Source organism: Dacryopinax primogenitus (genome assembly GCF_000292625.1).
Source record: "Dacryopinax primogenitus strain DJM-731 SS1 chromosome Unknown DACRYscaffold_21, whole genome shotgun sequence".
In the NCBI taxonomy this organism is placed as follows: domain Eukaryota; kingdom Fungi; phylum Basidiomycota; class Dacrymycetes; order Dacrymycetales; family Dacrymycetaceae; genus Dacryopinax; species Dacryopinax primogenitus.
In genome coordinates this window covers 145,589-160,269 of record NW_024467218.1, presented here as the reverse complement: position 1 = coordinate 160,269, position 14,681 = coordinate 145,589, and the positions used below count along the sequence as shown (strand labels likewise).

The 14,681-nt window shown below is 55.4% G+C and overlaps 6 protein-coding genes across 6 annotated transcripts; 3 read left to right on the top strand and 3 right to left on the bottom strand.

The window, feature by feature from the left end:
• Positions 1-5: 5 nt before the first annotated feature.
• DACRYDRAFT_119046 (P-loop containing nucleoside triphosphate hydrolase protein) lies at positions 6-2,307 on the bottom strand (the record flags this gene model as incomplete). The annotated part of the gene is made up of 3 exons (XM_040770711.1): positions 6-1,835; positions 1,884-2,029; positions 2,077-2,307. 3 exons carry the CDS (start codon positions 2,305-2,307, stop codon positions 23-25), a joined length of 2,190 nt encoding a protein of 729 aa, XP_040624714.1. The 3' UTR covers positions 6-22.
• A 366-nt stretch (positions 2,308-2,673) lies between these two features.
• DACRYDRAFT_58213 (uncharacterized protein) lies at positions 2,674-3,214 on the top strand (the record flags this gene model as incomplete). The annotated part of the gene is made up of 2 exons (XM_040775487.1): positions 2,674-2,941; positions 2,988-3,214. 2 exons carry the CDS (start codon positions 2,674-2,676, stop codon positions 3,212-3,214), a joined length of 495 nt encoding a protein of 164 aa, XP_040624713.1.
• Positions 3,215-3,275: 61 nt separating this feature from the next.
• DACRYDRAFT_119045 (acid protease) lies at positions 3,276-5,520 on the bottom strand. The gene is made up of 4 exons (XM_040770710.1): positions 5,216-5,520; positions 5,017-5,168; positions 4,200-4,964; positions 3,276-4,152 (listed from the first exon to the last, which is right to left on the bottom strand). Exons 1-4 carry the CDS (start codon positions 5,455-5,457, stop codon positions 3,392-3,394), a joined length of 1,920 nt encoding a protein of 639 aa, XP_040624712.1. The 5' UTR covers positions 5,458-5,520; the 3' UTR covers positions 3,276-3,391.
• A 607-nt stretch (positions 5,521-6,127) lies between these two features.
• Positions 6,128-8,710, bottom strand: DACRYDRAFT_119044 (acid protease). The gene is made up of 4 exons (XM_040770709.1): positions 8,120-8,710; positions 7,911-8,062; positions 7,051-7,863; positions 6,128-7,003 (listed from the first exon to the last, which is right to left on the bottom strand). The coding sequence occupies exons 1-4, from the start codon at positions 8,338-8,340 to the stop codon at positions 6,294-6,296; spliced, it is 1,896 nt and encodes a 631-aa protein (XP_040624711.1). The 5' UTR covers positions 8,341-8,710; the 3' UTR covers positions 6,128-6,293.
• Positions 8,711-9,148: 438 nt separating this feature from the next.
• On the top strand, positions 9,149-10,548 carry DACRYDRAFT_24778 (uncharacterized protein). The gene is made up of 4 exons (XM_040773847.1): positions 9,149-9,343; positions 9,395-9,551; positions 9,602-9,875; positions 9,929-10,548. Exons 1-4 carry the CDS (start codon positions 9,179-9,181, stop codon positions 10,491-10,493), a joined length of 1,161 nt encoding a protein of 386 aa, XP_040624710.1. The 5' UTR covers positions 9,149-9,178; the 3' UTR covers positions 10,494-10,548.
• A 2,597-nt stretch (positions 10,549-13,145) lies between these two features.
• On the top strand, positions 13,146-14,656 carry DACRYDRAFT_96862 (3-phytase A; the record flags this gene model as incomplete). Its single annotated transcript, XM_040777407.1, has 2 exons — positions 13,146-13,186; positions 13,241-14,656. The coding sequence occupies 2 exons, from the start codon at positions 13,146-13,148 to the stop codon at positions 14,601-14,603; spliced, it is 1,404 nt and encodes a 467-aa protein (XP_040624709.1). The 3' UTR covers positions 14,604-14,656.
• Between the last annotated feature and the right edge of the window lie 25 nt (positions 14,657-14,681).

Genomic DNA, 14,681 nt, shown 5'->3' with positions numbered 1-14,681 from the left:
ACCGTCCTACTCCAAGTACTATCTACTCCTCTTCCTCCAGCTCCTCTGCCTCGCCCTCGCCCTCATCTTCCTCTCCCTCCCCAGCCCATCGCCCAGGGACGACCCCCATCATCCTATACAACCTCGCGACCTTCCTCTCCTCGCCCCAGAGCTGGTCCGGGCCCCCACCGTAGCGCAAATCGTCAGCCCAAGCCGGGCGCATCACTTCCTTAACGACAGTGATAATCTTCCCTGGTCCTACTTCCTCCTCTTCGTTCCACCCTGCAGCTGCAGGTCCTTCCCCAGCGGGGCCCATACCCACCGCCCCGGCAGCAGCAGCGTCCACCCCCGCGAGCAACGCCGATCTCCGCCCTAGCCTGCCCGCCATATGTAAGTAGCTGGTCAAGCTCGGTGCTGCGCCTAGGAGGAAGACATGCGAGAGCGCGGGCAGGTCTAAGCCGCGTGAATGGGGGAAGGAAGTGATGAGCAGTTCTGGGCTTTGTGTTTCCTGCGTTTCTTGCGCTTGCGCTTCTGGGCCTTGCTGCTCTTGGGATGGGCGTTGCGGGACGGTTGATGGGCTAGAAACGAGCTGCGTAGACCCGGCCAATGCCCCTCTTCCCCCTTCCCCACTCCCCAGATCCAGCCCACGAGCCCTAACGCCCAACCCCCCAAACAGGTCCACAACCCTTCTCACGCTCACCTGGGGCGGGACGAACAACACCGCCAGCCTCCGCACGTCCAGCGCGAGCGCAGCAGCGATGGTCTCGAACATCTGGGAAGGGTAGTTAGGGATGATCTCGTCTTGCGTCGAAGGGAGGGAGAGGGGGAGGAGAGGACGCTCGGAGGCGTCTAGCGGGGTGGAGAAGAGTTCGAGCTCGTGGATTATGTGCCCTCGGTCGGGGTGAGCACGGGCTTGTCGGGGGGTTTCTGGTTCTTCCTTCTGCGCGGTCTTTTGCTGTGGGGAATCGGCACTTGGGGACGGGGAGGTCGAGCCTGCGTGCGCTGCATCGGGGTTCGGAGTCCCGTTCGCAGAGGGGTAAGGCTGGTCCATATCCCCCTCCTCTAGGTCTTCTTCGTCCATGTCTTCCTGGCGAGCTCCGTTCAGTCTGGTATCTGTACTCGCACTCCTTACGTCCCTCACACTCTCCTCTCCCACAACCAAACAATAATGCTCCACCTTCCCCCTCATGCGCGTCGCAAACTCCCTACGCGTATTCACCACATCCACCTTGACGATTCCCCCCTTCTCACGGGAAAGACAGTCCAGCTCAAGCTTGATGAACTCTCTCACAGGCCGGTTAAGCGTCGCGCTCATAAATATCGCTTGGAGGGGGTCGTGCGATTTCCTGCTGACGGAGGATGTGGGTCGTTTCGGGCGTTCGGAGAGGATCGCCCTGAGCAGGGAGAGGGCGGGAGGAGGGTGCTTGGCGAAATTACGCTGTTCCTTGCGCGAGGCGAACACGCCTGGCACACCGAGTAGGTCGTCCGCTTCGTCCACCGCTATTGTCCTCAAGCGCGGGATGCCGAGTGCTGCCCAGTCCGTTTCTGCTAGCTCGACAAGCGCAGTCGCCGTCCCGACCAGGATGTGTGGTGGGGTGCGCCTAAGACGCTCAGCGAGCTCCGTCATAGGCGTTCCGGTGCCGCGGAGGACGACGGAGAGGACAGGAGCGAGGTCGGGGAAGAGAGAGACGGGGATGAGTTGGCGAGCCCAGTATTGGAGTTGGAGGGCGAGGTTGGAGTGGGGGACGAGGAGGAGTGCAGTCTCGAGTGGGATCTCTGGTGTGCGGCCGGGGTGTTTCCCCGGTGCGGGGCCTTTCCTTAGCCGGGATAGGAGAGCTAGTAGTAACCCGAAAGATCTGGATGTGGTTAGCTCGTACATAAAAGTATTGTGGGTCGGAACACACTTTCCAGAACCAGTTATATCCCGCAAAAGGACGTCTTTCCCCTCTAATACGGCAGGGATAAGCTGCGCTTGACAGAAAGTAGGATGCACCACTTGGGAAAAGGATTCCCTCAGAGCTCTCGCGATGCCTGGTTTGATACCCAGCGCCTGTCCGCACCGTTAGGTCAGAGGGCTGAACGCAGAGAGGGACGTACCTCAAAATCTTGTAGATAGACTTCGGTCCGCGCTGGAGTCCTGCTCTCGGCCCTCGGATCCTGAGGAAATGGCACAGGGAGCGCTTCGCCAACATAGGGCGAATGGGTGATCCTCGCTGCTCGGGCGGAGACGTACCGCGCTGAAGAATGAATGGCGTTGATTGGGAGAGATAGGGGAATGCGCGGTCTGGATGGACCAGCTATGGAGTTAGGAACCCGTGGGAGGCGCATCTCAGCGATTGATAGAGAAATAAGCCAGGACAGTAAGTATCAAGCACAGCAGGTCGAGGACAAGTTCACATCACACCTATGAATAGTCAGGGTCCAGCTAAATTTCTTTACATCGGCGTTTGAGGTCTGGGTAACGCCGACAATCGGAGGAAATTCACGTGCGTTGATGTTGGACGGGAGCAAATGAAAACAACATTCCACATTAGGCAAGAGGGGTTGGAGCAGCGACGATGATGAAGGGATGACATCATACATTATTCTTTCTTGCCTCACTCTCGGGGATATAAAAGGTCCCCAACTCGCACACTCCACTCCCCCCTTCAAAACATCCCTAAACTCACACCACCACCAGCTCAACAAAACAGCATGTCCCAAAACGACACCCTCCTCGTAGCGCAAGGCACCGACGTTTACTCCGGTGTCCGGAATCCCACTTCGAACCCCTCCGACCCACTATCAGAAAACTTCGTCACAGACCCCACGGCTTCCAAGGCCGGAGCAGGGGCGGACCCGAGGATCGATTATGGGGAAACGGCTAGGAGGGGAATGAGAGTCGGCCAAGGGGTCGTGGAGCAGCGACCGGGGATAATCGAGAGTACGAATATTGACCCGTTGAATGAGAATTCCAATAAGGGTAGGTGATATTCCTATTTTATCTTGTTAAGGCTCATGGGACGCAGACGATGGCTGGGCGAACGTTCCCCCTGCTGGTGGGAAGACAACGACCAGTTCCCTGGCGCAGCAGGCAGCGTCTTACCTCCCCACGACGGGGCAAGTCCAGGAATTCGCCCAGAACGCGGTAAATGCCGCTGCTGGAGCGGGCAAGTTCGCGTACGGTCATGTGACAGGCGACGACCAACTCAAGACGGAGGGGAGGAAGGAGGTGAAGGATAACACGGGGTATTGAGCTCCCTATATGCTACTTTCATATAGTGTCAGTCAACGGAGCTCGTTTCGTGAAGGTATACTATTTGCAGGAGATTGTACACAGTGTATGAGATAGAAAGTAAATGCGATCAGGAAACCGTGCCAAAACAAGAAACTGTCCTTGCGTGACGTTCAATATAATTCTGTCCCCCAACACTCAATGCCGGTCAATCAATGGGTCTGATGCAGCAGGAGGCGGGCCCTGCGGCGGGTCGTATAGCGAGCTACTGGAGTAGCTAGGCTGAGGCGAATGGCCCCTGCTCAGCGGAGGGTCGTAAGGTGCGGACAAGCTTGGCTGTGGCGAGTGGCCCCTAGGAGGGTCGTAAGGTACCGACAAGCTCGGCTGTGGGGAGTGCGCATAGGCCCTCTGCGGCTGAGCAAAGTTCCCCTGGGCGTTCCTCTCCGCCAACGGGATGTGCTCAGGGCCAAAAGTTTCTCGGAACGGGTCGTCGTACCCGCCTCCTCCGGCAAGAGGGGCGACGGATGCGGTGGAGAAGTTCCGCCCGCCGCGGTACGGAGGGTAGGGGTACTGACCCATAGGAGCCGGGGCACTGATGTTCTGGTACTGTTGAACTGGGCGACGACGCCTGCAGCAACAGAAGGCGATGATAAGGAGGATGAGGACGACGACTCCTACTGAGACGCCGATGACTATCGCCAGGTGGCTCTGGATCCATGACCCGACTGTGTTCACTCCGTTGTTGTTGTTGATGTTGTTCCCGGAATCAGAGGGGTCGACAGACTGTGCCCCCGGGAGAGGTGCAAAGGTCTTCGCAGTCCCGCCCCGAATTTGGTGGAACTCGATCGAGGACTGGTTCTGGTTTGTCACCGAGAGAAGCTGAACAAACGGCGCTTGCCGCACGTCAGCGTTCGAGTCTACAAAGTTGCCATAGTTCAACAAGGTGTACGTGTTGCGTACTGCATTGCGTCAGTTCCTTCAACGAAGAGGTGAGAGGGAAACGTACGGAAAGCCATGCCAAGGATCATATCCGCCAACCCTTCCAGCGCGGCGGTTGCATCATCCTGTATAGGCTGGAAAGCCCCAATACACTGCTCGTCTGCCAGGTTGGTGAGCCCAGCGAATCCCGAGTCGAAGTTTGCGTCCAGGGCATGGATGGGATACCAGTTCCCGCCAAACTGGAATATAGCGTCGATCTCTGTCCCGCAGGGGACGACGAAGAACTCGCCCGCCCCCTCCAGGTTTTGGTTCAGCACCGCACCGGGGATGTTCTGGTACATGGCGTTCGCGATCGCTGGGACGACTTGGGGGAACGTGAACCCCGAGTCGAGCACTGCTACGAGCTTGCCGGAGGGAGTACCAGGCACCACGGATTGGGGAAAGTTGACTGCTTGCCCGCCGACGGAGAACCCGTCCACGAGGATGGTAAAGTGCTGCGCGGCCTGGACGGCAGTGGGAGCGTTGATAACATCGAGCTTGGGCATTGAGCTGATATTCTCATACCCTGGGATCAGGTCTCCAACGGTGAAGACACTGGTCGGCGTCGCGGAGCTCGTCGCGTCGTCCTCCCGGCCCAAGGTGAAGGAAATGAAGTTGGGCGCGCTGGTATTTTCTTGGAAGATCCGGTCTAATACTGAGTCGCCTGCGTTGGCGGGGGAGAGCGAGCCAGAGGAGATGAGGGATTGGGCGGTCATCCACAGGCGAGAGCCTACGGAGGGGCCGAGGCCGATCAGCCCTGACAGCGGAGGGAAAGAGAGGACAGGAACGTGGTCTGATGTACTGGTTAGTATGATGCGATGTTGCTGCGCGGAGATGGAGCGTACTGAAAACCTGGTTCTGGACTGTGTGCCCTGCGAACTCGACCGTGGCGAAGGACATAACACCCGTCTCGTTACCCTCTGCGAAGTCAACGGCAATGGGTACGTTAGGCAAGTCCTTCGCGCCGGGAACCGTCCCTTCGACATTCAGGTCCGAGCTATCGGATATCAGGTCTCTCCTCCCCAAGCTTATGAGGCCACTCACCTTCCAGCATCGATCGAGACTTCGATAGTATCCCCGTTGACAATAATCTCCGTCACATACTGGGTGTTGCTCTCGTCCTGCACTTGCACCTCGCCAATCTGACCGTCCCGCCGACTGAGATAGCCAGGCAGCTTTCGAGGAAGATCATGTACTTGCCGTGCTTGAAATGTGACCGCTGCTGCAGGAGCGAGCAGCTCAGTGGCAAGGAGGGCGAGCGCTGCATAGCGCACTGAGGAGAACATGGCCGCGGAGGACAGGGAAAAGTGTAGTGAGAAATGCAAGAGACGTGTTGATTCCTTTTATTCAGGGGGTGGCCAGGCGCCAAGGCGAGGAAATGAGAGACCCTATGGTTGTCACGTCGAGGCGATGCACATTGCAGCTTTGGCTGTACTTTCTTTCCAATAACACACATCGCAATCTCTTATTCACCGCATTGCAACTCTGCCATGATTATTCTTTGTTTCTTTAGGACATGAGACGTGAACAGCTTTACCAAGGGAAATCCGACCATACGTAAACCAATACAAACAGCGGACCCAAACGATCGCGAGTCAGCAATCCGCATTGGCCGGAAGGAGCGCCTAAATCACGCAGGCGTCTGATCGTTGACTGGTCACCAAGGCCCGACCTGGTCGCCGTTCTTGTCGTTTAGTTCGACAAACCGAGCCTCTATCATGACTCACAAGGCCGTGCCACTTTCAGGGTCTATCGCTCCTCAACCGCAGCATTGATGAACATCATTTTCTGCCCAGGCCTGATGTCATATCTGCTCGGTTTCCGACTGTGTTGTCAGAGCCGGCGGCCTCGGATGGCTGGACGATCTTGCCTTAGTGAGGGGAAATCAATGCATCTCAGCGTTACTCGGGGTTCTCTCGGCGATGATGCCTCTAAAGGGCAATATCTTTGATTACAATCGGGATCAACGATGGTATTAGCATGTTTGTACAGTCTGAATAAAGAACATCTGAGTCGTGAAGAGACCTTCATGGTCTCTGCTAGAAACTGTCCGTGACGGGATGACTGCCACTCTCCCCATCCTCACATTCCAACGGTTCCCCAAGCCTCTGCCTGCTTGGCGCTAATGCGTAAATGGGCTCCTGGCAACAGGTGCGACCGGCGGGTCATACAGTTCGGGTCCATCAAAACTCGGCCTTGGCGAATGTCCTCCAATCCAGGTCCCAGGGCGAGCGGGATCCGCCACCCCTTCAGTGAGCTGGTTCCCTCCGGTCAGAGGCATCCGCTCACCCCGCTCAGCTTCCTCCTTATCCTCGAAGGGGTCCTCGTACACTTCTCGCTCCCCTAAACCCTTCTCTTCCTCGTCCCCGTTTGAGTGGAAGGAAGTGATCGTCCTGTTACGCCTAGGCGAGTACGGGGCGTAGCTCAACTGCCCAGTCTGGAAAGGAGTGGCTCTTACATCCGGGCGTTCACGTTGATGCCGCTTCCGGATGCAGCAGAAGAGGAGCACTCCGAACAACAGGCCGAAGACAACCAGGGGAAGGACAATGACCACCACGAGGAGTTTATTGACCTTGTGGTGAGTCGTGGTTGCATTGGTGTCGGTGGTACTATCGCTGAGTTCACCTGCGCTTGCCGCCGCATTCGAGTCCCCGGTCCGCAGACCAGCGATGCTCGCTGCGTCCACGGTGATATTCCGGGCTTGGCCGTATTCCAGCGCGGCGTTTACCGGGTCGGTCGTGGATAGGAACTGCATAAAGGGCGCGGCGCGCACAGCCGTGTCCGTACTACTCACAAAGTTGCCGTAATTCATCAGGGTGTACGCGTTTCGCACTAACTTATGGTGAGCGTCCCTCTTCTCTGTGGGAAGACATACTTACGGAAAGTCGCGCCGAGGACTACGTCCCCCGTGTTGGCGAGCGTGTTCGTCGTTGTCGAAGTATTAGGTAGCGCCCTGAACCCGGCCAAGCAAAGTGCCCCAGCCCCAGCCCCAGCGCTTGACTCGTCCACGCTCAGATCAAGGGGGTGGATAGGGTACGCCTTACCACCAATGATGAACTCCACAGAGAAGGGCTGGGCGTTACATGGGAGGGAGTAGACTGGAGCTGTGCTGCCAGAGACGGGAATGGGGTTGGAGCCGGATACCGCTTGGTAGATCGCTGCGACTATGGAAGAGGGAAGCGAAGTAAACGTGTTCCCAGTATCGACTACTGCGACGAGCTTTCCTTGGGGCGCGGCGCTTACGACCGAAGGAGGGAAAGGGATCAACGCGCCGTTCACGCTGATTCCGTCCAGGACGACATCGAAGTGCTGGTTCCCTTGCAGGGCCGTCGGGACGGAAATGACCGGTAGCTGGGGCATCAGACTGACGGACTCCATCCCAGGCATGATCTCCCCGATCGTAAATGTCGTGGATGCGGCGGAACTGTTGACTCCCGGGATCGCCTCGCGACCAAGGGCGAACGAGACGAAGTTGGGCGTGCTTGTGTTCTCCTGGAAGATACGTTCTACGAATGCGTGCCCGTCGTTTGGTCCTGCAGGTATGTCACCGTCCACGTCGCCGGTGATGTTGCCTTGGTGTGACTGTGCTGTCACAAATAGGACGGAGTTGATGGAAGGGCCAAGGCCCATTACGCCTTGCAGCCCTGGTATGCCTGTTACAAACTCCCAATGGCCAACATCGGTTACATGATCTATGGCAAGTCAGTCATATCCCAGATCTACCAAGGTGTACACATACTGAATATCTGGTTTTCAACAGTGTGCCCTGCGAACACCGCGGTCGCAAATGCCATTACGCCGCTTTCCGCACCACTGCCATAGACAACATTCACGGGAACGTCATTCAGACACCGGGCATCGGGAACATCGCCTTCAACAACCAAATCCGCACTACTCGCCCATCAAGTCCAGTCAGTTCCATACTTTTGAGGAGCGTCGCTGACATACCTTCCAGTATCGACTTCCAGCAGGTACGACTGCCCATTGAGGGTGACGTTGGCGACGTATGCTAAGTTTTGCTTGTCTCCGAGGGTTGCCTCGGTGACTTGAGCGGCTCGCGACTGGAAACGGCTTGCTTGTCGAGAAGTGACATGGTACTGTTTGGCTGGGATAATTACAGCTGAGGCAGTGAGGAAGAGCTCCGCGGCGATTAGAATGGAAGATATCATGCCGATCAAGAGGAGACGGCTGAGGTCGTGCAACAAGGTATTGTGGTTACAATCGTTACCCACTGCAGGCGTCTCTTATATCCCTGGATCGAGCGGTGATTTGTCCCAAACATGGTGCGGGCATGTAGGAACATCGCTGTGCCACGTATAGAATTAGACCCCCAGCGAGCTGTGTCGAACGCCGATCAGTGAGCTGGTCGCTCTGTAATGAATGAATCTCAAGAGGCCGTTGCCTGGTGAACCCAGCGCTAATCGATGCAAACCTCGGTGTTACACCCTGAAGTATTGAATGGATAAGGCAATGTTACCCGATGGTGATCAATAAGTTGACACAGCCGTGAGAAGACCGAACGTGTGAGAGGAATTGTCCCTGTTTACTCCCGCAGTGAGTCGCACTAATAAGTCAGCAGGAAAGTACTGTAAGTACTAGTAATTGAACTGGCCACGGTGCAATATTCAACGCTTTCCACTCCTAGTGTTGGCCCACTGTGTACACTCACCAGTATTCTCTGTATACACACTAGAAATGGTGAAGAAGTTTTATCGAATCTATCGCAGCTGCAAAGGGCTCAAAACATGTGGAGGAAATTGTACAGAAATTTGTGAAACCATTCCGGTGCAAATATGGGCCCCTTGCTATACATGTTCACAGCCGGTTCGGAGCCGAAATCTACCTCCGAATTGCTTGGCGGTGACTGAACTTGTCACGGACCGGATTAACTGAGCAAACTAACGCCGAGGGGCTGTGACTCTTCAGGCACGGCGTTATTTTTTCTTTTCTCCCACAGCTCAAGGCCGTAAGGGTGCACTCATTGTCACTCTCCAAAAGCCAACAACCATGGCGTCATCTATGGCTGCAGCATTAGCTGCATCGCAAGCAGCTGCAGCGCCTGCACCTGCAGCTCCAGTTCAGGCCCCCGCAGAGGTCATCCCGGCCAGTTGGGCCAAGTTGGTCGACTCAGAGGCGGAGATTCCGTTGCGGGTAGTGCAGCTTGATGGCCTGGTACGTACACTGGACAAAGGGAATGGTGAAGCAATATTCACAACGAAATAGATTGTGATGAAGATTATGAAACACAGCAGAGATGCATACCCAGCTGCAGTTACCGGTATCTTGTTGGGTTTGGACTTGGATGGCGTAATGGAGGTGTCCAACTGTTTTCCTTTGCCGATGGGCCGGGAAGGTGACGAAGAGAACTCCACGCGACCAGGTGCGGCTTTCACAGACTCAGTGATACACAATATCTTATATTCTCAACAGCAAGCAGATACCAAGCATCCATGCTGCGATCTCTCAGAGAGGTTCACGGGGACGACAACATCGTCGGGTTCTATCAGTCAACTGCAATGGGCGCGTTCCTAAGCCAGTCGTTCCTCGATCTCCAAGCTTCCCATCAGAAGACACTCAGACACGGAGGCATTGCCCTTGTGCATGATGTATCGCGGACTGCTAGAGGGAACACGAGTCTGAAGGCGTTCAGGTTAACCCAAGCTTTCTTGGAGGCTCATAAGACGAAGAAGTTCAGCGTACAAGGGTGAGTTGTTCTGCGTTGTGTCGTACGAGTATCAGCTTCTGACATGTCATCAGGTTGATTGAGCGTGGCTTGACCTTCAACAGCATTCTGGAAGAATTGCCTGTTCAAATACACAACACGCCTTTGCTCGATGCGTTCCTCCTGACATTGTCTCAACCTTCCGTTTCCCGCACATCCGCTTCGCTTTATCCAACTGGATCGCTATCTGAATTGCCACCCACAACGCAACCTCTCGCACCCACTTACCCTATTCTTAACACCGCGTCAACGCCCACACTCACCCATAACCTCAGCCTCGTCCTCGATACGATCGACGACTACAACCAAGAGTCGTCCAACTACGCATACCATCAACGGCAAATCGCCCGTGAAAAGGCACGCGCCGAGACGTACATAGCCAAGCGTAAAGAGGAGAATGCCCAGCGTTTGCGTGAGGGTTTGACGCCCTTGCCTGAGGAGGATGTGAGCAGGATGTTCAAGATCCCCCCCGAGCCGAGCCGGCTGGAGAGCATGCTCCTGCTCGGGCAGCTTGATGGCTATGCCAAGACGCTTGAGGATGTTACAGGCGCGAGCATGGTGAAGATGTATGCGGCTAAGGCGGGTACTGGAGCCGCGTGAGCATTGTTGTATACGTAGATGCTGGCCTTGACCATTATTCACAATCCTAGTATCGTCATGCACTTGCGCCATGGTGAACCAAGAAATTATGTGTGAGTCCACTGCGGAGCACTTCGTCGCGTCAACCAGGCAGGATGTATCGGGGGAACAACAATTTGTGGTCTCACGTGAGTCATCTGCGAGACCACCCGAAATGCACTCTCTGAGGCATATATTCAAATACATATTTCATTGCGCTTGGTCGCGGCGCAACCACGCGACCACGCGACCACTTGACCATTTGACCACTTGACCACTGCTTGACCACTTGACCACTTGAGAGTGAGAAACTTTGCCACAAATGTCCCGGGCCCATTCCCCCTTGGCATAGCCGCCAGCCTTTTTTTTTTCTGGCCCGTGGTCTCATCACTGAGAACGCGCGTGCTTATACGCGCCCATCGCAGCGCGGTGGGCCTCAGTCTTCTCGTCTGTTCCTCCCCACCTCCTAGCTGTAGGATCCACGAACATGAATTTCTTCTGGCCAGACGGTCCCACCCACCCTCCGCTAGAATGCCTTCCATGGGAATTCGGCTTTTCCCTCTCCCTACGGCGCTGCTCCAAACTGCTTCGAGATCTCCGCGCTCATCTTGGTGTCGAGTCCTCCGATCCATTAGTAGTCCGACAGGCTGCAGAGGCACTCTTCGCGCAACTCCAGATCAAGCTATCATCGGTCTCTGGCATCCCATATGTTCTGTCTTCAAGCGCATTTCGCTCCGATCAACCGACTTCCCGATGAAATCCTCTCCCGCATTTTTGAGCTCTCTGCTCCTCGTGTCTGGCTGGAATGGCGCACCTTGACTAGGGCACCACAATACCGTCTCAGTCAAGTCAACGCACGCTGGCGCACTGTCGCATTCGAAACGGCTACTCTTTGGAACTCGATCACACTCGTCATTCCCAGTCAACCGCACCTCTCCCCGGAAGCTTACTGGGTGTTCACGCGTACAAAGGAAGCACTGCTTGACATAGAGCTACGAGACATACGCTGTGACCCACAGCAATGGCCCTTGAGGCCCACTGTCGGAATGCTGGAACGACTCTGGCGACTCGTTATCACCCGCGCTTGTAGAAGCTTTCTGCATCAACTATCCCGCTGGATTGAAAGCCTTTACGTGAAGAATTTGCGATTCTTTGAGTTGACGGTGAACCCAAATTGCTGTTGCAAGCTTCCCTTCAAGAAATGTCCTCCCCCCATAGTACTCGCCTCGACCTCCTTGCACACCGTTCGTTTGATGATTGATACAAACAACACCGTACAAGTGATGTTGGCCCGGCCCTCCCAGATCCGCTCCCTAGCCCTCTGTATAAATCCGCATATATCGGCGGCTTCGACTGCTACGTTCTCCATCCTGGAGTTCCTGAGCCTCTGTGTCAACGTGCAGGAGCTAGAATTCCGTGGCGTTGCTATCAAAGAAGCTTTTCTTCCCCCTCCGCTATCCTCTCACGCCACTCGTATTCCCCTGAAGTCGCTCAAGGTATTCAAGCTGGAAACAGCCGCTATACTATGGCTGCAGATGCTGCAGATGCCGAACCTTCGTGGTCTCTCCCTCCGGCAGACTGGTGGAGTTGAAGTCGGTTCACTCCGCCCCATGTTTCAAGAGATGGAATGCTTGAATGCGTTGTCAGCTCTTGGGCTCTACTTGCAGAACCGTGATGACGAACAATGGTTTCTTCGACTTACTCCGAACATCAACATGCTGACAATCGATCTCTGCCCACCGACACTGGGCGCACTATCGGCAACACAAGGGGGGGATGCGGCAGTGATTCCGAACTTGAGGCTGAACCGACTTATGATTTACTCCCACTACAAAAATCTTATGGTGTCCTTTGCTGGAACTCGTGCCCCTTGTTCAGCTGCGCGGTACTTGCGACAACTCCAGAATTCCACCCAAGACTCGCCGAAGCCTGCGTCTTATTTTATTGCTATTGCGGAGAGCGACATCGAACAAATTGAGGCAGCAAGAGCTTGCAATCCTATTAAATCAGTGCGAGTGCTTTTTCCTGAACAGTGTCGCGGGCTCCCGCTCTCCGGGAAGTTTCAAAATGTGGTGGACACTGGCAGGCTCGAGGTTGGATATGAGAATGTGGGTTGGAGTCGATGGGCGAATCAGGTTCTATGATCTTATTTCTACATCCGATATATGTCATTGTAATGGATTAATTAATCTCGGCCGGGCCGAAAATCAACATTACAATGTATGGCGCACGTGCTTTGCGGTCCCTGTCATTGTTGTCTTCTTGCGGTGTCCCTTCCATTCCAAATCCAATCCAATTTATACCGTATCAACGTGCACTCGACGCAATGTGTTGCTCCTTTTTCCCAGCCACCACTCAATTCATGAATGCCTCTGCGGCCGTTCGAGCATACGGCTTTATTAGTGAGCATGCTGCCGTTCCGTTGTCCTGCCAAGATATTCTTCTGACAGGGCCGATTATCTGATACAGTCTGTGACAGAACAGCGGAGAGACCATGCGGAGCGAGACGAAGAGAAGCTGTTGGATAGATGGGTATATAACAACGATGCATGGGTAGATGAGGAAAGAGCAGGAGTCTCGCTCAAGCTCGCCAAGGATCTTGGCTTCTCAAAGAGTCTGCTCATCGCCATCATCATGCTCTTCAACCTCCTGTGTGGTGCTGTTCTCTTCTTCCAGTGCGCAAGGTTCTGATTTATAGCGTCAAAAACACGTACTTATGCACTAATTAGGGTGTCTGCTCTCCCGTCTCTCGCTCCCCGTCAGGCGCTGTGCGACTACCCCCAAGAAGGCTTCCAACGCCAGCCTGACGTCTCGCACTTCTGGGGGCAGTACTCGCCTTACTACGCAGTCCGATCGGAGATCCCGACCGAGGTGCCAGACAAGTGCAAGATCACCTTTGTCCAGCTGCTCTCGCGCCACGGTTCTCGTGACCCTACGGCTAGCAAAACGACCCAGTACAACGCCACGATCGCCAAGATCAAGAGCAAGGTGCCTGCCAGCGCATACACGGGGCAATATGCCTTCCTCAAGGAGTACAACTATACACTTGGCGCCGACGCGCTTACCCTGTTCGGTCAGCAGGAGATGATCAACTCCGGTATCGCGTTCTTCGAGCGGTACTCCGCGCTAGCCAAGGGCGCCACGCCCTTCGTGCGTTCTTCAGGGGAGGCACGTGTCGTCGAGAGTGCACAGAACTGGACTCAGGGCTACCACCTCACGAAGCTCACCTCGGTCGGAGCGGACCACGACTACCCCTATACACTCATCTCCATCCCCGAGGCGGACGGGGTGAACAACACGCTAAACCACGACCTCTGTGACCAATTCGAGAACAACGCGACCTATTCCTCGATCGCCAGTACCGCGCAGTCCAAGTTCGCAGCAACGTTCATCCCCGCCATTCAGGCGCGGCTGAATACCGCTCTGCCCGGGGCCAACCTCAGCAGCACAGATACGATCAACATGATCGATCTCTGTCCGTTCAATACGATCGCCTCTCCCTCTGGGCAGGTGTCTGCTTTCTGCTCTCTGTTCAGCTTGGACGAGTTCAGGCAGTATGATTACTATGAGACGCTGGGCAAGTACTATGGGTACGGAGCTGGGAACCCGCTCGGTCCGACACAAGGCGTGGGGTTCACGAACGAGCTTCTTGCTCGGCTGACGAACACACCCGTGAAGGATCATACGAGCACCAACAGCACGCTCGACAGTGATCCGGCTTCGTTTCCTCTCGGAGGGGAGTTGAAGCTGTACGCCGATTTCAGTCATGATAACGATATGACGGGCATCTTTTACGCCTTGGGACTGTTTAACTCCACCCCGGTGCTCACTACCACAGCGGCGATGGACGTCTCCGCCACGAACGGGTACTCTGCTGCCTGGACAGTACCATTCGCGAGCCGGGCGTATTTCGAGAAGATGCAGTGTGAGGGAGAGAGGGAGGAGCTAGTCCGGGTGCTGATCAACGAGCGGGTGATCCCCTTGCGCGAGATGTGCGGGGGGGACAGGCTGGGCCGGTGCAGGCTGAGCAAGTTTGTCGGAGCGATGAGCTTTGCTAGGGAGGGAGGACACTGGGATATATGTTTTGCGTAAGCAGGCCGGCCGTGCGTGCGTGCGTGCGTGCTACAGACATAAGACGATACATGGCTGTCTAAGACTAATGATACAAGT

What these genes read in the sequence shown, in the direction of transcription:
- DACRYDRAFT_119045 (XM_040770710.1), bottom strand. Translation starts at nt 5,457, where the DNA reads ATGTTCTCCTCAGTGCGCTATGCAGCGCTCGCCCTCCTTGCCACTGAG. An exon ending in GTCTCGATCGATGCTGGAAG is followed by an intron (nt 5,169 to 5,215) that starts GTGAGTGGCCTC and finishes GATATCCGATAG; the next exon opens with CTCGGACCTGAATGTCGAAG. An exon ending in AGTCCAGAACCAGGTTTTCA is followed by an intron (nt 4,965 to 5,016) that starts GTACGCTCCATC and finishes CCAGTACATCAG; the next exon opens with ACCACGTTCCTGTCCTCTCT.
- DACRYDRAFT_24778 (XM_040773847.1), top strand. Translation starts at nt 9,179, where the DNA reads ATGGCGTCATCTATGGCTGCAGCATTAGCTGCATCGCAAGCAGCTGCA. An exon ending in TAGTGCAGCTTGATGGCCTG is followed by an intron (nt 9,344 to 9,394) that starts GTACGTACACTG and finishes ACAACGAAATAG; the next exon opens with ATTGTGATGAAGATTATGAA. An exon ending in AGAGAACTCCACGCGACCAG is followed by an intron (nt 9,552 to 9,601) that starts GTGCGGCTTTCA and finishes TATTCTCAACAG; the next exon opens with CAAGCAGATACCAAGCATCC.
- DACRYDRAFT_119044 (XM_040770709.1), bottom strand. Translation starts at nt 8,340, where the DNA reads ATGATATCTTCCATTCTAATCGCCGCGGAGCTCTTCCTCACTGCCTCA. An exon ending in CTGGAAGTCGATACTGGAAG is followed by an intron (nt 8,063 to 8,119) that starts GTATGTCAGCGA and finishes ATGGGCGAGTAG; the next exon opens with TGCGGATTTGGTTGTTGAAG. An exon ending in TGTTGAAAACCAGATATTCA is followed by an intron (nt 7,864 to 7,910) that starts GTATGTGTACAC and finishes GACTTGCCATAG; the next exon opens with ATCATGTAACCGATGTTGGC.